The sequence below is a fragment of the Chelmon rostratus genome, chromosome 3 (assembly GCF_017976325.1).
Source record: "Chelmon rostratus isolate fCheRos1 chromosome 3, fCheRos1.pri, whole genome shotgun sequence".
Lineage (NCBI taxonomy): Eukaryota > Metazoa > Chordata > Actinopteri > Chaetodontiformes > Chaetodontidae > Chelmon > Chelmon rostratus.
The window spans coordinates 11,639,373-11,663,441 of NC_055660.1; the positions used below are offsets into that span (position 1 = coordinate 11,639,373).

Consider the following 24,069-nt stretch of genomic DNA (forward strand, 5'->3'; position numbering starts at 1 on the left):
TCTCACTGATTATCACCACCTCCATATAACCGGGCTCAACACTCCACTCCCTGCGAGATCGTAAACTCAGTTTCCGACTGTTAGTGATTGAGCCGCTTGCACGTTTTAGTGTCAAGTTTTTTCTGAACGTTGTTTAACGTTGTTTTTCCCCTCTGTCTGCAGTCCTTTGACCGTTCCGTCGAGATCCTGCATTCACCTGCATCCTGCCAACAACACCAGCTGAGTATTCCACTGCCTCTGTGCTCGGCAGCCCTCGACTCCGCCGCCTTCCCTCTGCTTGGCCACTTGCCGATACCTTCCCCGCCTGTCTGTGCGCTCCGGCGCATCCTGCCTTGGACCTTGGACAGCTCCGTCTCTCCGCTGCTCCACAAGCAGCCGCTGTGGACTTAGAGCTGCCCGGCGGACTCCTCAGTGAACTGAACGCTCATTCCTCTCCAGCATTCCACCTGCCACACGGAGAGTTAAGTTTTTTTCAATAAACTCACGTAAACCCTGATCTGCCTGTGACTGTTCCGTGCGTTCTCCTGTGGGTCCACCACCGGCAACACCTGACAAGTACCCTCTGTGTTCAGGTCTGAAGTCATTGATGGTGATGATCTGTCCTGATGCTTCCTGATGTCTTCATTGTCCTTGTACCAGGTATAATTAGCTGCTGGGTTAGCATCACTGCTGCAGCTCAGAGTCACTGGACTTTGCTCCATTATCTCACCAGAGGGACTCACTGACACAGAGGAAAGCTTTGGAGCATCTGAGGGACAATAAGTAAAGACCCCCACGTCATTAATATCAGCATGCAGTATATTATTAATATAGGACCACAGTGATAAATCCACCTTACTTACATGGTTAATTGGAACTATTTTCTGCCAGAAGTCATGTTGAGAATGACAGAGATTTCCCCTCATAGTGATTTTTGTTTTAATTTAATTTACGCTGTCAACTGGCTTGTCATTTAAATTTATTAAGCTATTTCCTTTAGATTCCTCTTTAATAAATATGTATTTAGACGCTTCCTCCTGAGACCATTCTTCACAGCACAGTAATATGTACCTCAACACAGGCTGTGGTTCGTTGAAATGTAGGGTACTGATCACATTCTTCTTGTATCAGGTGTATTTAACTGCTGAATTAGCATCACTGCGGCTCAGATTCACTGAACTGCCCTCTGTAATGTCACCACAGGCACTCTCTGACACTGGGAACCTGTGGAGCATCTGGAAGAGATGATATGTAATATAAGATTACTGTTGAAATAAAGACATGCGCAGTGGAACATACCGTTTTTAAATCCTCAATTATTCACTGCTGTGGGATGAACACAAACTGCACACTGGAAGTCTTCACTTAGGTCCTCAAGTCATTAGGACTTCTGTCGCTGATGACAGTACGTGGAGAATTGAACCTCAACATCATCTTAATGGCTTTTGTACATGGAAGAAATGTCTGCTGATGAGCCTTTGGAAGCACAGATGCTTCTAATTGCGTGAGTCTCTTTTGGAAGAACAACCACCGATGTGTGACAGATGAAACCATTTCTGAACTCTATCAGTCACTGCAGTAGCAAAGAGCAGGTTGTGTTGCTGTGGACTACTGATAACAGGAGAGGTCATGAGAAGCACATGGCGCCAAATAGAAAGGGGAAGTGGGGTCAGTCATGATGAATATATACACAATCATTGTACATTTGTTCTTATTATTCAAATTTGAGTTTTGAGTTTCGAGGGGAAATGTGTCTTTGGTGGAAATACGTTCTTCCAACCGTAATGCACACATCCTTATACAGCTTTATTCATGTGGCACCTTTTAAAACATAAAGTTAATGATTCCTTCCAGACATCTAATTTGTGTTTTATTCCCCCCAAAAAGATCACAGATACTTCTCTCTAAGGTAGTTGGATACAGCAATATTATCTCCTCTCTCTCTTTTTCTAAGTAAATCACCAATTTTAAAATGAGACACCAATTAACCACTTAAGGAGAGATAGATGCAGCAAAAACATTTTTTGAATTAATTTAATAACTAATTTTAATCTTATTTTAATTTTATAACACTTGTACTGAATGAACAGCACAACTGCAACAACAACAACTACTCCACTACGCACAGTCTTTCATGAACTGTTGCTTTTGTTCTCACAAGAAAAATATTCTTTGCAGTTTTAAATAAAATTTTATGACGGATAACCATGAGCTGTTTTTTACCGTCCTTTAAAACCGGTGAAATATATAAAAATTTGAATATACAATACCAAATAAAGAGAAAATGACAACAACAGATCTACTGGCTGCTGTTGTGGTGAAACAAATGGTGTCACAAATGTAAATATGAATTCCTTCCAAGAGTGACTTTTAGATGGAACTTGTTCTTCGTCACTTCTCAAGAAATATCAGGCCAAGTTTCTTTCCTCTAATAACACATCTTATGATGAAGAATTGCAGAAGCGGAAATGTGTGAAAACGAGAGAAACATAGTGTGCGTTCATCATTGCCAGCAAAACTTCTATATCATACAGTTTTGGTCTCTGCTTGAAATCCATGCACTTATTAAACTTTACATTTCTGTGTAGTGTATGTGTACTACATTTTGGCTGTATATTAAGTCCTTGTTGTACATTGTAATTATGTAATTCACTACCATTTATTTCCAATGAAAGAGAGAAACAAAATGATAAACAAAGGTGGACAAGAAAGAGGCAGAAATGTCATGATGAAATGTGATGTTGCAGGTGATGCTGTTCAGTACTATTGTCGTATACTTATATACTTTATTTAGTCCTTTAGCTCGATTTTGCATGCAGATGTTGTTTTCCTCTTGACACAGCTACTGAATTCAAACTGACCAATCACAATACGGGACATGCAAATCAGAGCCGGTTTACCACGCCCATATTCAGCAAACTTCCAATGGTTGGGGGAGTAGGCGGAGCCTGGAGGACAACAGCGGAGGATTCAAACTGAACATGGCTGCGGGTAAAGATGTCGGTGAAAACACACAAAATAGAAGGTAAGAACGAATTTAAACTGACGTTGATACATTTTTAATGTTATTTACATTAACACAGAACATTAGCATAACTCAATGCTAAAACTGAGAGATTTGAAACAGGTGCACATGCGTCTGAGAGAATGATTGTCAAGGACTGTCACACTGTCGCCGTCAATTCAAGCGAAGTCATTTAATCTAGCAACCTAGCGTTAGCTAGCGCTGACTGCTTAACGTACCTTTATACGGTGAAAATTAGTTAGCTTCAACATGGTGGTCAGACATTTTTGCTAGCAATTTAAACGATTATTTCAAAAATAAATTAAGCAACGTTGGTGGGAATGATATGCTTGCCTCAGCTAACGTTAGCACTGTTAGCTGAAAGGTATTGAGTTGGAACGTTGTGCGTGTTGGAAAACCATAAATGAGCTAAATTAGATTTAGGTTTGCTCATGAAATTCAATTAACAGTAGGTTAGTGGTGCAGTTCTGTGAAATAAACGTTAATCCATTTCTATATTTCGTCACACACAGAACGTACAACTTATATCACGATATCAATATAGCCCTGCAACAAATCCCTTTTTTGTGCCGTTGTTGAGCTGTTGTTGATATGCCCACTTGTCCTGCTCTCCCATACTATGAGAAACTGTATTTACAATCTTACTGTCTCTCCTCCTCAGAGGTACAGAGTGCAACATGGTGATCAATCATGAGGAATCACCGGGGGGCTCTCGTGCTGGCCGACCACCAGTCATCTTCAACCCAGACTTTTTTGTGGAGAAACTGCGCCATGAAAACCCTGATATTTTCCTGGAGCTGGTGCTTAGTAACATCACTCGCCTTATTGATCTTCCCGGGACGGAGTTTGCACAGCTCCTTGGTGAGGAGGGTCCTAAGACCCCAACAGGTGGAAATGGAGGCTTCTTTCGCTCTTTCAACTTCCTCAAACGCAAAGGTCAGTGGTCAGTGAGGTGATATCTAGAAACTACCTCCAACAATAGCCACAGTGAATGCCCCTCTCTGTTTTTGTATCTATCTGCGATACTTATGGCATTTGGATGTGCATGTCCGTCATTCATGATTTAGACAACACACCAGATCAGGTAATCAAAAGGCAGCGATCACATCATCGCAGTGAATGGTCGACTCTCCCTTCACGTCCATTTCACATTTTTAACACTGGAATTTAACATCTGGCTGTAAACACACACCAACAGATGTGGCTCCCTGATCGATATTTTATTTTTTATAACCTGTTTGTTCATCTCCTGTGCCAATGTGTTCTTCAGTGTGGGAGGTGATGTGTCATCAGACTTGTTCTTTAGTGCTTATTTCAGCTTTAACCTGTGTTGCCCTGCTTTTTTGTGATGAGACCACCCTAATGTAGTAGAAGTGGAAGAACTCTTTCTCTGAGGGGTCTCTTAGCAGCTTTTAATGTGATTGCTCACTCTCACTCTCTCCAAATACTTTCACAGATAAAGGCGTCGTGTTTGGAGCCCCGCTGACAGAGAGCTCCATTGCTCAGATATACCAGCTCATTGAATACCTCACCAAGAGTGAGTCATCTAAATAAAATCCTCAGATTCCTTAATCACAGTTGTTTTTACGTTCCCAGCGCTGTGACTTTGAGAAGCTAACAGCAGTAACTGCTTGTTGGTGTTTGGAGAAAGAACAGAATCTTCTGAAAAGGATTTCATTTATACATAAAAGACACTATTGCTTTAAAAAAATCAATCAATCAATTTTGTTGCTTTTTTGTTTTGGAATAGTGTTGATATTGTGTTTTCTCTTTGTCCTAATTAGCTAGAATAAAACAAAAAAACCCAACTAATTCCAAGAATGAGTGAGCACACAAGTAAATAGACCAAACTGGTTTGGAATGATCATGTTTTTCCTTGCTGATACCCACCTGCTCTTCCACACTCAGATCTGCATGTTGAGGGTCTGTTTCGGGTGCCGGGGAACAGCGTTCGGCAGCAGACCCTGAAGGAGCTCCTCAACAGCGGGGCTGATGTCGACCTGGAGTCTGGAGACTTTCACCCCAATGATGTGGCCACGTTGCTCAAGACTTTCCTGGGAGAGCTGCCCGAGCCCCTGCTCACACACAGACACTTCCATGCACACCTTAAGATAGCTGGTGTGAAAACACACACACACACATACACACGTTTTGTAATTTAATTTATGTTCTCGTTTTCAAGCACAAATACTTGATGATGCAAACGTTTTAACGGTATTCTGTTATGTTTTTGTCAGAATTTGATCGACATTCAAGTATATAATGCTGCATATTTTGAAAATCACACTCTGGAAGCCTGACAGTCCTCACCGGACTGGCAGAAAAAATTGGGTGTGGTGGAGTATCCTCTCCCCCTCCATTAGCCAACTGATGTGCCCTTGAGCAAGGCACTTAACCCCCCCCAATATGCTCCCCGGGCGCTTGAATGCAGCCCACTGCTCCTGTGTGTCTCACTGCATGTTGCATGGTGCATGTGTGTGTTTTAGTGAATCAGTGATGGGTTAAAAGCAGAGAATAATTTCCCAGTTTGGGATTAGTAAAGTAAATAAATAATTAAAAAAAAAGACGTTGAAAATGCCAAGATTCCATCCTTAAAATCCTTTTTTTCAGTGCAAGTGCAAAAGGAAGATTTTTTTTTTTTGCTTTAAAATTGCTTAACAGGAGAAAGAAGACAATACTTATGATTTTGTGGTGGTTTTAATAAATATGTTCATGACTTTACTTTCTCCACCCTTGTCCCTCCTCCAGATATGACTCTATTCGACGAACACGGCAACAAGACTGCGATACCCAACAAGGAGCGTCAAATAGAGGCCCTGCAGCTTCTCTTCCTGCTGTTACCTCAGGCCAACCGCTCACTGCTCAAACTGCTGCTGGACCTGCTTTACCACACCGCCAAGCAGCAGGACAAGAACAAGATGTCTGCCTTCAACCTGGCCCTCATGTTTTCCCCGCATGTCCTTTGGCCCAGACATGTAAGATTTATAGTTTATAAAGACATAGTAAGTGTTCCAGGACCAGGGACTTCACAGACACAACAAAAATCATACATCGAGGCTATGGAAGTCAGTTTCAGCTAATTTTGTTTTCAATATCGCGATAGCCATTAACCGTCTCTACATCTCCCAGTCAGTGGTGTCCTGGAAGATTTCAACATCCAGGAAAAAATTGGAGAAATTCGATCATATATTAGTTTCGTTTGTGAGAGCTGGCCAGCAGTTGGTGGTAAGAGCTAGCTTGTCTGCCCTGGCTAGCTTGACTTTTAGCTCATCCTCCGTCTCCTCAAAGTGTTTTTCATTGTGTTCGTCACAGTAGCTCTCGATGGCGCAACATACTCGGGCTCGATGCCCTGATAACACTTTCAATTCCATCATGATCAATAATCCTTGAATGAAGTTTTTCTGACTTATGTTGTGTCCTGCTTCAGATGACGGCCGGTGACTTGAAAGACAATCTGAAGAAACTGAACAACAGCATGGCCTTCCTCATCAAACACTCACAGAAACTTTTCAGGGTGATTATTGATTATGCACACAAACATCACAAATATGAATTTAGCTTAATCATTATGCATGCGAAGTCTGGAAACACTCTGAGAGTCAGTACAGAAACAAATTGGGCCCTAGAAAGATAATATGTGACTGCTTTAATGGATAACCTATGGATGAGTGACATGTGTCCACTGTGTGTCGCTCAGGCTCCCTTATACCTGCGAGACTATGCCAGAGTGCACTTCACTGGGACCAAGGCTCTGCAGATCAAGGCTAGTGGAGGGAGTCCACATCAAAGCACCATTTCCAACATCTAGCATAAACACGCCACAAAATGCTTAACAGCGTTTCTTTTTACCATCAAATTGTTTCCACTTACAGTACAACTGTCTTCACTCAGGATGATCTGGAGCTGCTGGCGTCGAGCGGCTCTCCTGCTCAGCGGAGAGTGTTGCCTCTGAAGAGGACGGCTGTTCTGGGTCCCAGCTCTCAGGAGCAATGCCAATCACCAGCTCAACAATACACAGAAGAGGCTCTGAAGGAGCTCTTCAGACACGTCCACCACAACATGCCGGACTCCGCCAAGAAGAAGAAACTCGTCCGACAGGTTCACCTCTCTGTCTTATTGACGGTCGTAGAGTTCAGCTGGTTGAACTGTAAACGTAAACATAGAAAATGAGCTTCTTCGGCTGTTGAACTTCCCTAATGCAAGTCACTTTGTTTCAGAGTTTGTATGTTAAATGTCTTCAATATAAAAAGTGTTGTTCTCTTTTTCCTAAATGCAGTTGGTCAAACAGACAACCGCAGGGACGCCTACTAACGAGGCCCCCCCAGCTCCCAGCAAGAAACATCCCCGTTCCCGCTCCTTTGGTGGTCTTATCAAGGTACTAACTGATTCTAGAAAGTCATGAGGAGTAGAACAAGACATTCAGTTCAAGAAATGACCCTGATCATTTCCACATTAACATTAACTTAAAGAACATGGAGGCAAGACAATGTTGTGTCCCTAGAACTCACACTAAAAGCTTAAAGCTTAAGTCACCAATTCAAAGATGCCATTATTTTCTAAACTTTGCTGGGTCTAGCCTCACAAATGCAAACATCTGTTCACTCTTGTCACAGAATACTTGACAGGACACTGTTCGGATTAATTTTGGTTGACCTTCAGTAAACTGTGAAAATGATTTCTTATTGTTTTCCACAGTTACAGACGGATCGTCCAGTTTATAAAAGTTAGGTGGATCTATTGTCAGAGTATGGCAGAAATGGTATATAATATTCATAGTAATGGTTTCATTGCAATCACCTAAAAATAAATATTGTTGCCCTTTTTGTTACCATAGAATGAGCTCTTTATATTTACAGAGGGAGTAGGTCCTCTTTTACTGAGACCGCCGTGTTGCATTGCCACGTATCTGCAGTAGCCTAGAATGGACAAACCAAAAACTGGCTCTCGAGACTACTTTTCGTGTTTTTAGTGGCCACCATAGGGGAGCGTGAGGTGAGGTGTTGCAGTCTTGTTGGTAGATGTCACTAAATTCTCCACACTGGACCTTGAAACAAATGATTTGTGTAATTGGTAATCAAATGTAAAGAAAAGCTGTTTTGGTAGAATTACACTGTGCAGTTCTTCATGCAGAATATTCCAACAGTTAGCTGTTTAAAAATGTTTTAACATACAGAAGTCCAGCAATGTTTCATTCAGTCTGTGATTTTTTTTTCAGGATTTTACTCTGAAATGTTGAGATGCCACTTAAACTCAACATGACATACATTCTCTAAACTAAACTAACTTTTTATAACTTGTTTATACCTACTTGATGCTTTGGTAACAGCGCAAAGCTCGTGGCGAGCAGGTGACAGCAGAGAGGCGGCTAAGACACATCTCCCCTGATACTGTCACCAGCGCAGGAAGAAAACCTGGTAAAGAGAACGTCGTCCTCAAGCAGGCGGTGAGTTTTCTTCTTTACCACAGTTAGGCTGACGATATCTAATGTTGGCAGACTCGGCGTCCAATGCGCTTTACATTTTTCTTTTACCTTTTCTTCATAGCGGCTACACACTTTGTTGGCTTATCTCTTGACTCTGACCTTGTGTTGAATAGTATAATATTATAGAAATTATAATAGTTTGCTCTTTTCTCTCATCTGCTAACCAAAAATTCAATTTTATCTTGCTATCAAGCTTAAGAATGTTATTTTGGTGTGTGTGTGTGTGTGTGTATACAGGTGAACAGCCCATTAAATGGTCCCGTGTTGGGTAAAGCAGGGCTGGTAGTAAAAAACCCAGACTTTACTTTCAAAAAAGACAAAGCTCTGAAGGTTTCCAAGGTAGGACACATTTTTCCTCTGTTCTTCTTCTACAGCCTGACAAGTCATTGTCCAAATGCTGCTGATACATCTCAAGGCATGCAGCTTAACACTTTGTTTTATTTTGTACCAGCCAGTGTGTAAAAATGTGCTTTTTACTCAGCTGCAGTGTTCTTAGTTCTGCAAATTCACTCTTTACAAGTGAACCAAGCCTTGAAAACAGAATCCACAGTGAAACCGATGAATATACACATCAGCCAAGAGGACTATAACTCCACAGTGTTGTTTGCACTGGACTAGTATTGTGTCCTCTATAGTTTATTAGTTTACACTATGTCAGGTCAAATAGTAAAATTTGATTTGTGCTGACTTGATGCTTTTTCTAATTTTGGATGAATGTTGTAGCTGCCAGTTCTTAAGTGTAATTTATGAGTGTCTCTCTCCATCCGCCCATCCTTCCACCTCTCTTTGCTCCCTCCATTCGTCTCAACAGGACTCTCCCTCTGCGGCCAGGATGTGTTTCTCTCCTGCTCAGGAGATCTCAGCGTAAAACCCAACCTCCTCCTGGTCTGGGACAGGACTTTGGCAGTATTAATATTACTATTCCTCTTGTTTGTCATCGTGTTTTCATCGTAGTAAGTCTAATTTAACTGTGACTAATATATAGCAGCTTTTGTCTTGGCCAGAACAGCCAAGCCAAAGCCAGGTACTCTTCTTCTCTTCTTTTCCCTGCTAAACATGAGTGAGTGTACTGACAGCATTAAATCCACCACTGTAGCTTTGCTCTTAGATTATACAAAAGCAGACCAGTCATACAAACAATTATGACCTTAATTTGTGACACTGTTTTACTTCTATAAATACCTTTACAAAGTCCCAAATTTCTTTCAGTTCTGTTCATTAATAATTGTAATAATTGTAGGATTCTGATGATTGAATTAATAGATAATAATTGATTCATTTAAGAAGCAATGCAAAATATGGGATTATTGTTCAGCCACACTTTTAATTGAATGGCATTTGATTTGTGAGTATATGAGAATCTGTGGAAGTCTGCAGCAGCTGCTGTGAAGAATCCAATTTTATTATTTATTTTTTCCACAACATTCTTAATTTTTTTTAAAATTGTTTTTATATCACATAATGATCAAGTTTCAAAGTCTTCCAGAATCTTGCTATCAGGATAGGGTTGGACGTAGGTGAGGAAACATCTGGGACATATGATCTGCTGAAAGATCATGTTTTAAAATGTGCCCAACCCTTCACGTATTCACGTATCCACGTGTCCACATTTCACGGCGCTCTGTACTGACGAGACGCTCACTTAGCTCCACCTGAACGTGAATCATTTAAACAGTCACCTGGGTCTTCGCTTTGGTTTGGCTGCTCTGGCTCAGACCTGCTTGTGCCAGTTATCACTTGAAACTTTTGTTAGCTACTGTATCAGAATCTATGACCACTAGCAAATTGAGCTTACAGTTTGTAGAGTATTTATACATGTTGTACAGTTGTGTGTGCGAGTGTGTGTGTTGTATGCTTTTAGACTATTTGGGAACTGTGGTGTTTGATTTTTGGTACAATAAGTTGCAACTCTGGATACTGATTGGATGATCATTTGGATTGGATCATTCATCAGTGTGGTCACTTTATTTTTCAAATGTCTCCTGATATGAAATCAGGATTTAATTAGAATCACATTTACCTCTCTCACAGGCTTGTTTGTTATGAAAACAGTGAATGGGATCCCTGTTTTTGACAAATTTTACATTCCCAGATTGTCTCATGGGAGACGTAATATTTTTTATTTTAGGAGATTTTATTTTTGTTTTTACTCTTTCTTCAGCTGGATGATGGACAGTCCATTTGTTTTCATTTTTAACAGAAGTGTTTGAGAGATTTTTTTTCATGTTGATGATTATGAAGCGGAGAGAAAGCCAAGTGGAAAAAGCAATTTTTGAATGGATTTGCTTTGGTTGAAGTGAGCAGTAATCTGTTACAGTCACGTCCTCTCTTTTTCACATGGTGTGTATGTGTTTTAGCATCTGAGGTTGAACTGTGTTAAGAAGAGGCCATACTCTTGACATGAATCTGAGTAAACTAAGAAAGGAACTGATTGGACATCAGCCAGTGTCCACCTGTTTCTGTCTCAGCACAACACTTATTATCTTGACTTTAATGTGTGCCGTAACAGACAGTTTAAAAGCAGAACGATTATAGAGTCCTGCCCTCACACACTGTGTGCTGTTACCGGCTGGGGGCTACAAGAGGTCGATGATAAGAAACGTCCCAAGCGCAGCAAAATAACAGTGCAGGCAGAGGGCAGGTGCTCTGCAGATGCAGTGACGATTGAGTTATTTTTATGAGTCTGTCGTTTTTTCCGGAACATCCTACTCACTCTGCCTTTAAACAGATAAGTTGAAAATGATACTGTTTTTAGCATTATGTGTGAGTAAAGGGATATTAAGTAATTCACAGGAGGGATGTTGCAGCTTTGACAGGTTTCTGACAGACATGTGACAATATAAAGGTCCAGTAAAGAGACAGTATTTTCTTTGACCTTGTGCTGAGTTTAAACTTGTTTCCGTACAAAACTCTGCAAAGTACGTTGAATGTCTCAAGTGCATCAATAGTCTCTTATCACAAACATCTGTGCAGTCTTTTGTTTGGTTAAAATACGGTATAAAATTGTGATTCAGTTTCTCTTGTCTCACAAAGAATAAGTAAGCAATGACAATCTTTTAGTATTTGGCTTTTTCCTATCATTGCCGGTATATGAAACGTTTGTTCAATATTCAGAAAGCACATATCCCTAATATGCACTTCAGAACACTTCAAACACAGCTGCATTGTCGGTTTTGTGTTTGCAGAAAGTAAAAATGTTACTAATTCCCCTTTAAATATTTGACACTGTATTTTTTTATGTCCTCAGTTCCTTTAGCTTTACTCTTCATGGATTGACGTAACTGATATCTGCTCAATATGTTGTGTAGCGAGTGCAGATGCACCAGTACCAGTTCCAGATTTTCAGTGCTGGGAACTAAATCAGGTTTCCCAGTTCAGTCCTTATTGGAGGAACTGCAGGTTTCTCCAAACTTCTCCTCACGGAGGCCAGAGGTCAGCTGCAGAGCTGTGGGAATCCGCTGCCCTGCTCAGTGACATTAACTTTCGTAGAAGTAGGAGAAAATCTCCATGTTTTGCTTTTACTGATGATGGTTAACATGTGCCATGGTTATATTATTTGTTTGGATTTTTTGCCCCCCCCCCCCAGCCTTTGTGTTTGGAATCTGTAATTGGTGCATCCTGTTTTGAAAGTGTTGTGGATGTTGTAACGATGGGTTTGTTGAAAGTGATTGAGGTGTTGAACATGACTGACATGTCAGTTGCAGATGGACATTTAAAAACTTTGCCACCTTTTGATTTGCAGCATGTTGTCATATTCGTTGTCTATGCAGGACTTCTTCTTTTTTTTTTTTTTTTAAAATAAAACCTGACTGAATTCATCTCAGCAGAGAAACTGCATTTTGACACTGGGATGGGGTTTCTCCTTGTTTCCTTTTCCTCTTCTCATGAAGTCTTCTGGTTCTGTTGTATTTATTGCTGTTCGGGAGACAAAAACCCTTATGTGGGTGACATTTATGAGCCAAATTTAAGGTACACTTTTTTCCCTTTCTCTTTTTTTTTTTTAGTTTACTTTTGCCACCCAGACAGGAGCAGTTTCATTCTGTATGATGTGAAATACTGTTTTATATTTGAAAAGACCCTCAGAGCCTTGTTGTCTGTTTTTGTTTTTCTCTTTACATAAATGTGAAACGTTTAGTTACTGATCTCCACTTGTATGCTGTACATGGTCACAGATGAGTTCTTCTGTACACTGTACTCTTCAGAACAGCAGTAAAAGTGTTGTGGAGCAACATCACTTTTACACACAGAATTTTTACCAGATTAATTATATAATAATTTTCCAAGCACAACTCTTCCAGTGTCGCCATGAACTCATCTGCGACTGATGTACCATCTGGTTTAAACTGTGGTAACCTTTGTTTTTTGTATTTTAGTGTAAAATAAGTTAACCCTGTACAGTGGCTTCCTTGGCAAACTGCTTTGGATTAAAACTTTTTTGTTTCCTACAGAAAGTCAAAGTCTGTTGTTTTGTTTGAAGTTATTTTTCAAATGTGTCCTGTTGTATCTTTAAATTTTCCAATGTTTATGCAACAGCAGGTACTATGAGGAATGAAATGCTTATCACCAGCTGTATACAGTAACGAATTGTGCCCAAGGAAAGCCTTTGGATCAATGTGGTGCATCTGTTTGCCCACTAGAGGGTGCTATCTGATAACATGGATTTTTATGTCTGATGAAACATGTCACTAACACACAAGTTTGTGTTTTTCGTGTCTACTCTGTAACTATTATATTCATTTCATGTGTCATGAAATCCTTCATGAGCCGGTTTTATGGCTTTAAATTATATCTTGGATTTTCAAGGTTGTGTTCAGTTAAGTGACAATCTATTTTGATAAACTGGTTTTCATGTCCCATGAACAGAAATACTTATAGTATACTATACTTTGATATTTTTGTTCTATTATGATTTAGTTTTAATCAGCATTTATTCTTGACAGAATGGTAATATTATATTGATACCCACTAAAAAACTCTGTCTGTCCCCCTCCAGGAAGGTCAGAGGTCAGGCTCAACCAGTGAAGTGTCCCAGGAGCTGGTAGGCATTCAGCAGTGCTGAGGGGCTGTTCTGGTTTATAGTTGATCCATCTTGACTTTAGCATATTCTTTAGCCTCTACTTCCCTTTAAGTTATTTTTAATCTTTTATTATGAAGCAAAGCTAACCAAGTGATAGCTAAAACACTGCTGATACTAATGGGAGGTCAGTTAACTGAACTAAATGCAGACAAAGACCTGGCACCAAACCTACTATATCTCTCTCAGTCTTATTATGGTGACCTATACCTGTAGCTAACTATAACTATATATGCTTTGAAAGGATATCTGATTTTGACAGGTCCCTTAATTAGAGCTGGGCATTAGGTTTCCCCCTGCAGTAAAACACTGTCATGGTTTTATTCAGGTCAAGTCTGTTGCTTAATAAAACATACAAATCCATGATTGAAGAGGATGTTATAAAAAGCAACAGTACTACAAAATTAAAAGGGGAGTGGGCATCATGGTATAATGCATCCGTACATGAAAATGTTTTGGGAAAACTAAGATTTTGATGTAGTCATACACTAAAGGAACATTTGACTCACTGAAGTCAACATTGGTGTGATACGTAATCTGAAATCAATTGCTCACAGCATGCTCCTTTAAGCATTTATATTTTGTAGTCATTGTGCGTTTTGCATCTGAATTTGTGTTTCAGGCAGGCAGCAGTGGAAACCTGGCACCACGGTATGATTGGGGCATGTATGAAGAGATGGTAGACTCCTCATGTATGTCCTGAGGCTAAACTTGATTTAGGAAGTTCGTCTTAGTGCAATGTAAAAAACGAAAATTTCCACTTTAATTGGGCAGAAATCCCCAGTTTTCTCTTGGTCATCAGGTTTGAAGTGCAGGTAAGATGCCTGTTTAGAGCTGAAACTACAGGTTTTCATTACTGAATAATCTGTTGATTACTTTTGCATTTGGTTCATTAAATGTCAGAACATGGTCAAAAACACTCAACACAGAGTCCAAGGTGACATCTTTAAAATGCTTCCCAGTTTTGTCAATAGACAAATTAATTGACTGACTGATCATTTCAGCTGTAGAAATGTTTGTTAGCACAACAAATTAAGTTGGCATAGTAGAACATGAAGCAGCATCTTACATTACAATATTTCTCCTCACACCTGCACTCAAAATAGGCGGATGTCACAGTTGCTTTGTAATTGTGAAATTGTATCTTAATAATCACATTGGGAGGGCAGTTGGCACTATTTAAACTGGTGTCTTAACTGATCAAATTAACAACATTTAGCGGCGTGGCTAATTTTGTCAATAGATAAGTCCTCTCCTATTCGAAGGATTAGAAGTTTTTGTGATCGTCATTTTAAATTCAGGGACTGTTCCAAATCTAAAGGTTTTCTGAACTGATACGTTTGAGACAAAAGCATCTGCTCGGCCCTTCCAGGAATCAATTCAGACGCGTCTGGAGGAAAAGCCCCCCCCTCCAGAAAGCTATTATGGCCCTAGAAATAAGAGGGTCCACCCCCCTGGAGATGTCAACATCTCGCCCTCCCCTTTGTTGCAGATTATCGCCGAATGAGTCATTCAATTCAGCCGCAGACGGGCTCTGCCTGTGGCCAATTTGTTTTCCATCACTTCTGAAGAGCGGTTGGTTAAATTAACCCGTCATATTGGGTCTGCAGGGAGAAGACAAAGTGAGGCCACGAGCAATAATCACTCATGTATGGTGGTAAATGAAAAGCTGGGTAAACTGTGCCCTGTAGTCGCTGATCGTCGTGCAGCAAACAAACACTAAACAAAATCTAATTATACTCCACATAACCCTGTGATGTATCGTACAAATCACTGATGTGGCGATGGATATGACAACTGCTACAAACAAAACAAAAATGACAAAGAAACAAATAGTCGACCATTATTTTTTGCCTTTTATCTTGCAAAGAACCTTGAATGCCTTCCACTCCAGAGTATCTGAGATCCACCTGAACCCACTTAATCTGCCAGCAGTTTGTCAGTGCTGAAAGGTTTGTCGATTTAGTCCGTTCATGAGGCAAAAAAATCCATAGATTTATATCAGTTTATCTTAAATCTGATCATGTGCTGCTCTTCTCTTTCATATTGGTGTAAATTCAATAACTTTGGATCATTTAAACAATTTTAAGGTGTCCCTTTGTGCTCTGGTAATCGGTATGGTCGATTTTAACTCTTTTCTGACAATTTACAGGTTAACCATTGATGGATTGACTTGAAAAACAGATTAGTAGACAATGAAAAAACCTTTTTGTTGCAGCCCGACAGCTTTTCTTTTTATCCCAAAACAGTTAGTAAACGGTTTGGTTGATAGATTTAGGTTTTGGTTGGTTTACCCTTCACCACAACATCCCTCATGATTCAGGTTTTTTTCTTCCCTCTTTCCCCTGGTGATATCACAAAAGCTGAAACCAGCGTTTCTCTGGAGATTAAAATAGAAAAAAAACTCAGCCAGGCTCCATTTGAATTTCAGAGCCTTGCCAGTGAATTCATAATAGACTTCTGAGTAAGCTCTGTGGCAGCTTATGGCATTCCAGTTATGCCAGTCTCACAAGAAACCCCCTCCCTCTCCAGTCAACCCAAGTTCCTGTATCCCGGTGTGCTGTCTTGGCACTGAGCTGTGCCAAAAAAATGGGATCACACTGAACACACAGGAGAACTCCCTCCTGCTTCCTTTTTGTCCCGTTTACTAATGTAACTCTGCACAAACTGACTCTCCTTTTCTGTCCTCACGTTTTCTCTGGAGCTCCCCAGTCGGATGCTTCAGTGTGATCGCGATTTCCTCTCCTTTCTCCCTTCCTCCCTCTCTCTCTTTCTCCTCTCATCATGTCCATGCAGCCTTGGGCTCTTTTCTTCCCCCAAGGGAGGAAAGCGCATGTGGGCGAGAGAGATAGACAGATAAAGGGAGAGGGGAAGAGAGAGAGAGAGAAAAAGGCTGCCGTCACTGGAGGTGGTGGCTCCTGCTACTGCTGCCACTGAATAGATGTGAGTTCACTCCGGGTGTGTGTGTGTGTGTGTGTGTGTGTGTGTGTGTGTGTGTGTGTGTGTGTGTGTGTGTGTGTGTGTGTGTGTGTGTGTGACTTGTGAGGGGGGGTGGCGTAGGAGGAGTCTCTGTGCTGTTATTTGTAAAGGCTTTTGATGGATGATTGCTCTGTGTGTGTGTGAGATAGAGGGAGTGAGGGAGTCCCCCCCTTTCTTCTTCTTTTTTTTTTCTAGTAGCTCACTGTTCAGTGCACAATGACTCAATGAAAAGTGGAGGGGAGAGGCAAACACACTGTACGGCTGCACGAGAGAGAGAGAGAGAGGGAGAGCAGGGAACACACAGGAGAGTAGAAGAAGAGAAGCCAATTGGAGGGAGCTCTAAAGCTGGGGACAAGAAGAAGAGGAAGAGGAAGAGGAGGATATACTTGTCTTTTTTGCTCTTCTCTCTCTCTCTGAAAAGCCACTTTGGGATCAAGTGGCAGCTGTTCAGTCTGAGCTGAACTTCACCTGGCTGTGCTGCTGTCTGTCTCAGCCTCTTCAAGCATTTGGCTCATTGCACTTTTGCACTACAGCATTTTCATCCACTTTTGGGGGGTGGGGTTGTAGTGGTGCTGGCCAGTCATCCCAGGCAGAAGGAAGGGGTAGGATCTGACGGCTGGTTTCTGCAGTGTGGTGGGGTGATGCAGGAGAGCAGGATGTCTGCTGGGAGAAGCCGGGATGCTGCTGGGTCAGGAGGCTGTGGGATGGCGGCAGTGCTGGTGATCACGGGCCGGAATTTTCAGTCTGGCCTGCGAACGGTGCTGGCGTGGGGCGTCTTGGTGCTGGTGGCTGGACGTGGAGATGTGGAGGCGTGCCCCGCTCCCTGCAGCTGCCTGGGGACCACGGTGGACTGCCATGGCCTGGGGATCCACTCCGTACCCAAAAACATCCCCAGAGGGGCTGAGAGGCTGTGAGTAGTCATTCTGACCACGTGTGAATTCATATTTTTCCATACTTCTGAGGACAATATCATCACGGAAGGATAGTTGAGGGGGATCCTTCATAGTGATGACATATTGCTGCAACTCACTTAAAGGAGAAATTTGGTTCTGGGTTTGTGGTCAAGACCAGGTTTTAGGTTTAGGCTTGGGTTTTAGATTGTGGTATAAAGGTCGTCACAAGTATAATCAAACATGCATATATCTGTACCTGTTTTTCACACACAAGTTACACACATGCATCTTACATTGAGAAAGGAGTCTGGTGTGTGTGTGGGTGAAAATGAGTCTGTATTAATTGTTTTAAGTGTCAGTAAGACTCACCCTGTGTTTCATTTCATAGTGTCTTTATGTGTGTGTGTGTGTGTGTGTGTGTGTGTGTGTGCACACGCTTTATGCGTCATTCCTGGTTTGTTGCAGTATCTCTTCTCTTCCACCTCTCTTTACCATTAGTCTGGTTAACTTCATGTCTCTCTCACACACACACACACTTCAACTCTCTGCTTGACTCCCAGGATTCAGAGTGCTGGTCTGCGGCATCGATGCTCTTTCCTGCAATTGTTCCCTGTTGCAAATACACGTTCAACATTTGTATAATTTTCCTCTCATTCTCCGTCTTTTCAGAATTCACATCTCATGCGCTGGACAAATTCCTCATCACCTTTTAGTGAAAAAAAGAAAAAAAGCCAACATATCATCTTCTTCCCCGTGTCAGCTCTTATTCTGTTCTTCTCTGTATCTAGTTTCAGCTTATACAGTACAGCTGCACATGGTTCAGAAAAGTGTAATATAATCTTCTTCATTTGTGTATGTTGTTCCTCAGAAGTTGCTCCTCTTCCTGTGAGACAAGTCTATTTTTAAACAGGGAAAACATGGTGTCCTCCTGATGTACCCCGCTACACACCTTTATTCTTTATTTTTTCCAAAATCAGATGGTTGATTGACTTCACAATGCATTCCAACATGTTGAAAATATGTTATTATTAACATATTAAACCTACTCACTACTATATCCTGACACTGCAGATCCATTTCTCATGCCACTTTGAGGAATGACACATGTCGGGTGACGGTCATACTGTACCTCTTCTTCCAGAAAACCCTAATGTTATATTGCTGCACTGCATTCTGCTGATGATACCGCTTATTTGGTCTCTCTGCCTGTTCTGCAGAGAATTTCTCCTTGTGTGAAAGTTGAATGTTGGTGCAAACTGGTGTTTCTAGAAACGATCTCTCGCTATTTGGTTCTGTTAGACAGCCACTGCTCTAAAACTCTACTGTAGCTGACTGAAATATCTGGTTGTCACATCAGGTCAGTTTTCTACCAAAAATTAGGAAGATGCACCCAAGATATCTTGCAATGTTGTGCTGAAGATTTCCCTTCAGAAATTCAAATCTTCTAACCTAAAAAAAAAACATAAAGAACATTGCATTATAGACTGTGTGTAATAAATAAGGAAACACTTTGTCTGTTTCTGTCCCTCTCTAAGGGTATGTACTGTATGGGGCTCTCAGTGCAGAGTGAACATGTATGTGTTTGTACATTGTAAGTGTGTGTGTTTATTTCAGGTTCTAGAGTGCCTGTGTGTGAATAATTGATGATTGTCAGGGGTGCCAGCAGAGATACATTATCCTTCCTCCTCTCTGGTTTACTGTAGCGTGGAGGATGTTTTCCCCTCTGAGGCTGATAGCTTTATGATCAGGGATGAGGGCTTGAGCCCCCTGGTCAAAGAGAAATGGCCTGGAAAAAACCCTGAGCCTGCAGACCCGCTTGCTCGTTTGTCTTTTTACATCGCTGAGATGGTAACTGTTCTTTGCTGAAGGTTTTTCTTGCTGTACAAAGTAATAGTAACTGACAGAGAGGAGACATGAAGAAAACCTTGGACATATTAGCTATTGGCATAAATATGGGTGCAGTTAATTTTCCAGAGCAGAAAGGTGTATTTTACAGGCGTGGAATTGGACCAGCATCGTGCAAAAATCAGCATCTTATGTCATTTACCCCAAAAACAACTGAGTCTGCATTCAGGACACCTTTCGAGGCTGAAAAGACTTGAATGCCAGAATTTGATCACCTTCTCTCACCCAGTTTGACAACAGTCACTATTCAGACGGCACAGTTGTTGACATTCATGATCCCGAAAGTTGGTCACTGGCCAATCCTGCTGGTTCATGTTTGCACATCACACAGATCGTTAAAAATGGCAAACAGTGATTGGCCTGCTGTTCAATGTGTAGTCTTACATGTTTCTCAACAAATCCTGGCAGTAGTTGATGGCACCGTGATCAGATAAACTGACACGGTGACCAAATTACAGGACATGTGTCATATCGACCTGGCATTTTCATGGGAACATGTGTAATTCTCTATTTCCTGTTCATTCATGTTTTACCTCAGCTTTTTTATAAAAAGAAGTACCTCCACACATTCTCTATCTGCTACATGATGATACATCTCAAATGAGTAAAAACTAAAAGGCTGTTGTATCAACACAGCACTGTCAGGGAATTTTCTCAAAATGGCAAAAAGACTAGCCGCTGCTGTATCAAAAAATCCTGTTGGTGCTGTTAGAGTAACAACAGGACAGCTCCGTGAAACCCCAACGCCTTGCTTTCACATTTTAATTTCTACCCATTTTAAAGCAAATTTTCCATTTTCATTCTAGCTAGGCCAACAGTTTCCTCTTTTCCTAGTCTGTCCTAAGATGGGCTTAAAGGATAACTTTCGTTTTTTACAACCTGGACTTTATTTGTAGCATTAAATACGACCATTTAGACACCCAGACAACTTTGGTGGCATTTGGACTCGTTGTGAAGAAATTAGCCCCAGAAGAGCGGCGCGTATATCCGTATAATGAGAGTAATTGGGGCACCCGTGCGTAGCCTCTATAAACACATAATCTGCGGCGAAACTCGTTCATATTCCAATATTTTGTCATGATATGCTGGCGCTATTCCCCTCTGAGCCCGTGGTGGCATGTTATCAACATCCAGTGTCTCTAGACAACTACTTCTGACGTGGATGACGTCATTTTCGAGCGGCCACAACACGGCTAAGGTGGTGGACGATGACTTTGTTTACGATGGACGTCCTCACCGTTTTGAGCCAGAGTACACGGACGAGGAGCTCGTTGAAAGGAGGACGAGGAGGCAGAGAGAGGAACAGCTGGCCAAACAACAACAAACGGCTGCGCGTCCACGAGTAGACGGTAACTGGTGGTGTTCTTGTGGACAATGTTCATCGATGACAACAGAGGAGGAATGCCTCTGTTGCTCAGAGTAGGACTTGCGGCCAGGAAATACGCGTCTGGATGTGTCAATAAATGTCTGTCACAACACTGGAGGATTTTCGCGCAATGATAAACTTCTGTCAAACAAAACCAAGGCAAATAAACAATCTATACATGTGTGTAAGCTACTTACTCAATCGAAAGCTGCCCATTTGGTCCAGCAGGCTTTGGCTGGGTCTTCCAGTTCACTTTAGGGACACGAAAAAACGTCTCCACCACAGCCCGGTTTATCATTGCGCGGAAATCCTCCAGTGTTGTGATACAGACGTTTATTGACACATCCTCCTCTGTTGTCATTGATGAACATTGTCCACAAGAACACCACCAGTTACCGTCTACTCGTGGACGCGCAGCCGTTTGTTGTTGTTTGGCGAGCTGTTCCTTTCTCTGCCTCCTCGTCCTCCTTTCAACGAGCTCCTCTTCCGCGTACTCAGGCTCAAAACGGTAAGGACATCCATCGTAAACAAAGTCATCGTCCACCACCTCAGAGTCGGAAAAATATTCATCCATTTTGTGAAAAATAGCAGTTGCAAACTACAGCTAATCTAGCCACCGCCGCAGAGTTAGACGTGTTGTGGCTGGTCGCTCGCAGCGCGCGGCGCTCGAAAATGACGTCATCCACGTCAGAACGTGGTAGTTGTCTAGAGACGCTGGATGTTGATAACATGCCACCACGGGCTCAGAGGGGAATAGCGCCAGCATAGCATAACAAAATATTGGAATATGAACGAGTTTCGCCGCAGATTATGCGTTTATAGAGGCTACGCACGGGTGCCCCAATTACTCGCATTATACGGATATACGCGCCACATGCCACCAAAGTTGTCTGGGTGTCTAAATGGCCGTATTTAATGCTACAAATAAAGTCCAGGTTGTAAAAAACGAAAGTTATCCTTTAACACGTCCTATATCTGTAAATGAAAAAACAGAAATGAAATTGATATTGATCTGGATGGATGGATAATTTAATTTTGTAAGACTGAAGAAAATTCCCAAATTTCAGACCATGTCTTAAAGAACTCAGTGTTCCTAGATCAGATAGCAGCAACTGTATTGGTATCTTTCCAGAAACAACCTCTGGTCTTCTTTATAATCTACGCCAATTTTGAATGGACTATTTCTTTGAAAGTGTTCCCAATCCAAAACAACATTATGCAACAATTCTTGAATAGTCTTAAATATGGACCCCTGTTCACATGCATGTTTTATGATTACATTACTTCTGATCACAAATTAGGCAGTGTACAACTTTGCTTACACAGCCAAAGATGTTAGCTGATGCCAGCTAATGTTACTTGCTAGTGTAACAGCAAGAAGGCCAGCGCGTGAAGCTTCTTTTTTCTTCGCTTAGCGTCCTTCGTCAACTTCCTCTTCAGTCTCTACTTCTCTGCCATAAATGATAAAGACTGCTGAACCGGGTTTTGCTGCCTGTTCACCCGGCTTCAGTATAAATACCAACGCTCCCACAGTGCTCCGAGCTCCCAGTCTGGTCCGGTACGCTAGCTGCATGGCTAACTGAGCTAACTAGCAATTCGGCAGCTACAGTTAGCAGCAGCAGTCAGTGTTCAGTTAGTGTTAGTGTTTACTTAGCAAAAATGAATAATCATCAAAAATGAATAAATATCACCCAGCTTTACCAAAATCAAGTGAAACAGTTGGTGGTGTGTGACATAGTGACGTGAAGCGTTACGCACTTGTTCGGGAGATCACACCTGGCAACTTAAGTTTCATAGTGCAAGAACAGGTATTTGGGTGCTGAGCGGGAACCAAAGAGGCACCGGTCTCCCTTTCACAAGTCAGTTTCATAATGTTGCTCTAACTCCATTGTATTGCAATGGCACCAAACAAATTAATACACATTTATCACAAAACCTTGGTATGTCTTTTTGTGATTTGCGTGAACTGACCCTTGACCAGTGACCAATAACCATTCACTCTGTGGATGTAAACATAGCCAGTGTGACCTTTTAACCTTTGTTTCCTCCTCCCAGATCTCTAGTCTACCATCCTCCAGACTCAGACAGGCCCTGCCCTGCAGTGGAGACGAGGAACTCATTAAACAGCTATTTGTTAAAGGGCTTGTTGCCCAATTAGCATGTAAAGTGATCTGAGTGTGTGTGTCAGCTGGACAGCTAGCCACTGGCAGAGAGAGAGTCAGTGCTGTGTGTGTGTCTGTGTGTGTGTGTGTGTACAGTATTCCCTGGGAGACAGGCGGCAATAAGAGGGTCATTTATCAAGGTGACTGCACCAGTTAAACTAACCACCCCCTCCTTGTTGAATTGTCATGGCAACGCTGAAAAACGGATGCCCCTATGGGCCCTGATGAGCATGGTTATTATAGCCGAGAAAAGAGGAAAGTGTATAAGAAAGAGAGAGAGAGAGAGAGAGAGGATATCTGTGAATGTGTTCATGTGTGAGTACACACTCTGAAGTTAGAGAAAAAGATGCCTGGGGGTTTTTGTCAATTAGCCATCCAGAGTGTTAACATTAGACTTAAGGATTATGTTTTGGGATTTCTTTTGCAAAGAAGAGATCAATTTAAATTGTTTTTTACCCAGACCGCATGTTCCCACTCATTCAAAAGTTGTTATTTCCTGCTCTAAGACGACACTCTTAACCAACATTTATGGTAAACTACTGTGGGCCACATTCGAAAAGGACAGCTTGGTAAAAATATTCCAGAAATTGAGTACTGCTGGTCTCTCGTGGTCCCTCAAAATATGTTAAAAATCAGTTTAGTGGATGCACTGCAAAAATAATTTCTAAAAACACAACTCATCTTCTCTTTTGTGTTGATATACAAAAACTATATCATTTTTATTCCAGCTTAGTATATACTTACAGTTATTAAACAGTATTTGCAGTACTTTAACTGGATTATCTGCAGGATTTTGTACTATGGTTGGGGTTCTAGAGTAGCAGTAGTAGTTAGAAAGTAGACGAGAGCAGGGCCATAAAAATTTGAACTTATGCTCGTTTTTTTCTCCCTGAACAGTAAGTGAAGGTCAACACTCATTTGAATGCTGTGTTGGATTAAAAAGTCACAACTAGGAGAAATAAAGTAAAAGTTTCATGTAAACAGGCTGAGTTAGACCCTCAACATGCAGTTTGACATTAAATAAACATGTATGTCCATTAATCATCAGTAAACAAATATTGCATTTAAAAGACTGTAGGCATCTAAAAACAATTCCAAGTTTGATTCTACAGACTAGCATGATTTTAGAAAAACCATCCTCTCATATCCTGACCCAAAACAAACCCAACACAAAACCAGGAAGAGGAAATCTTTGAACAAACCT

At 41.4% G+C, this 24,069-nt stretch overlaps 2 protein-coding genes across 3 annotated transcripts in view; both read left to right on the forward strand.

Annotated features, from left to right (window-relative positions):
- Window positions 1-2,954: 2,954 nt before the first annotated feature.
- Window positions 2,955-12,482, forward strand: arhgap19 (Rho GTPase activating protein 19). Of its 2 annotated transcripts, XM_041933235.1 has the most exons (12): window positions 2,955-3,004; window positions 3,666-3,940; window positions 4,461-4,541; window positions 4,913-5,122; window positions 5,753-5,979; window positions 6,432-6,518; window positions 6,702-6,767; window positions 6,896-7,102; window positions 7,281-7,379; window positions 8,331-8,447; window positions 8,724-8,825; window positions 9,298-12,482. In XM_041933235.1, the coding sequence occupies exons 1-12, from the start codon at window positions 2,961-2,963 to the stop codon at window positions 9,352-9,354; spliced, it is 1,572 nt and encodes a 523-aa protein (XP_041789169.1). In that variant the 5' UTR covers window positions 2,955-2,960; the 3' UTR covers window positions 9,355-12,482. The 2 variants fall into 2 exon arrangements, with proteins under 2 accessions (XP_041789169.1, XP_041789170.1); XM_041933236.1 differs by lacking the exon at window positions 6,702-6,767.
- A 4,683-nt stretch (window positions 12,483-17,165) lies between these two features.
- slit1b (slit homolog 1b (Drosophila)) overlaps window positions 17,166-24,069 on the forward strand; it is a 61,222-nt gene continuing 54,318 nt past the window's right edge. The window contains exon 1 of the mRNA XM_041963809.1: window positions 17,166-17,449. Within this exon, the coding sequence (XP_041819743.1) occupies window positions 17,181-17,449 (269 nt within the window). The 5' untranslated portion in view covers window positions 17,166-17,180. The remainder of the gene's footprint in view (window positions 17,450-24,069) is intronic.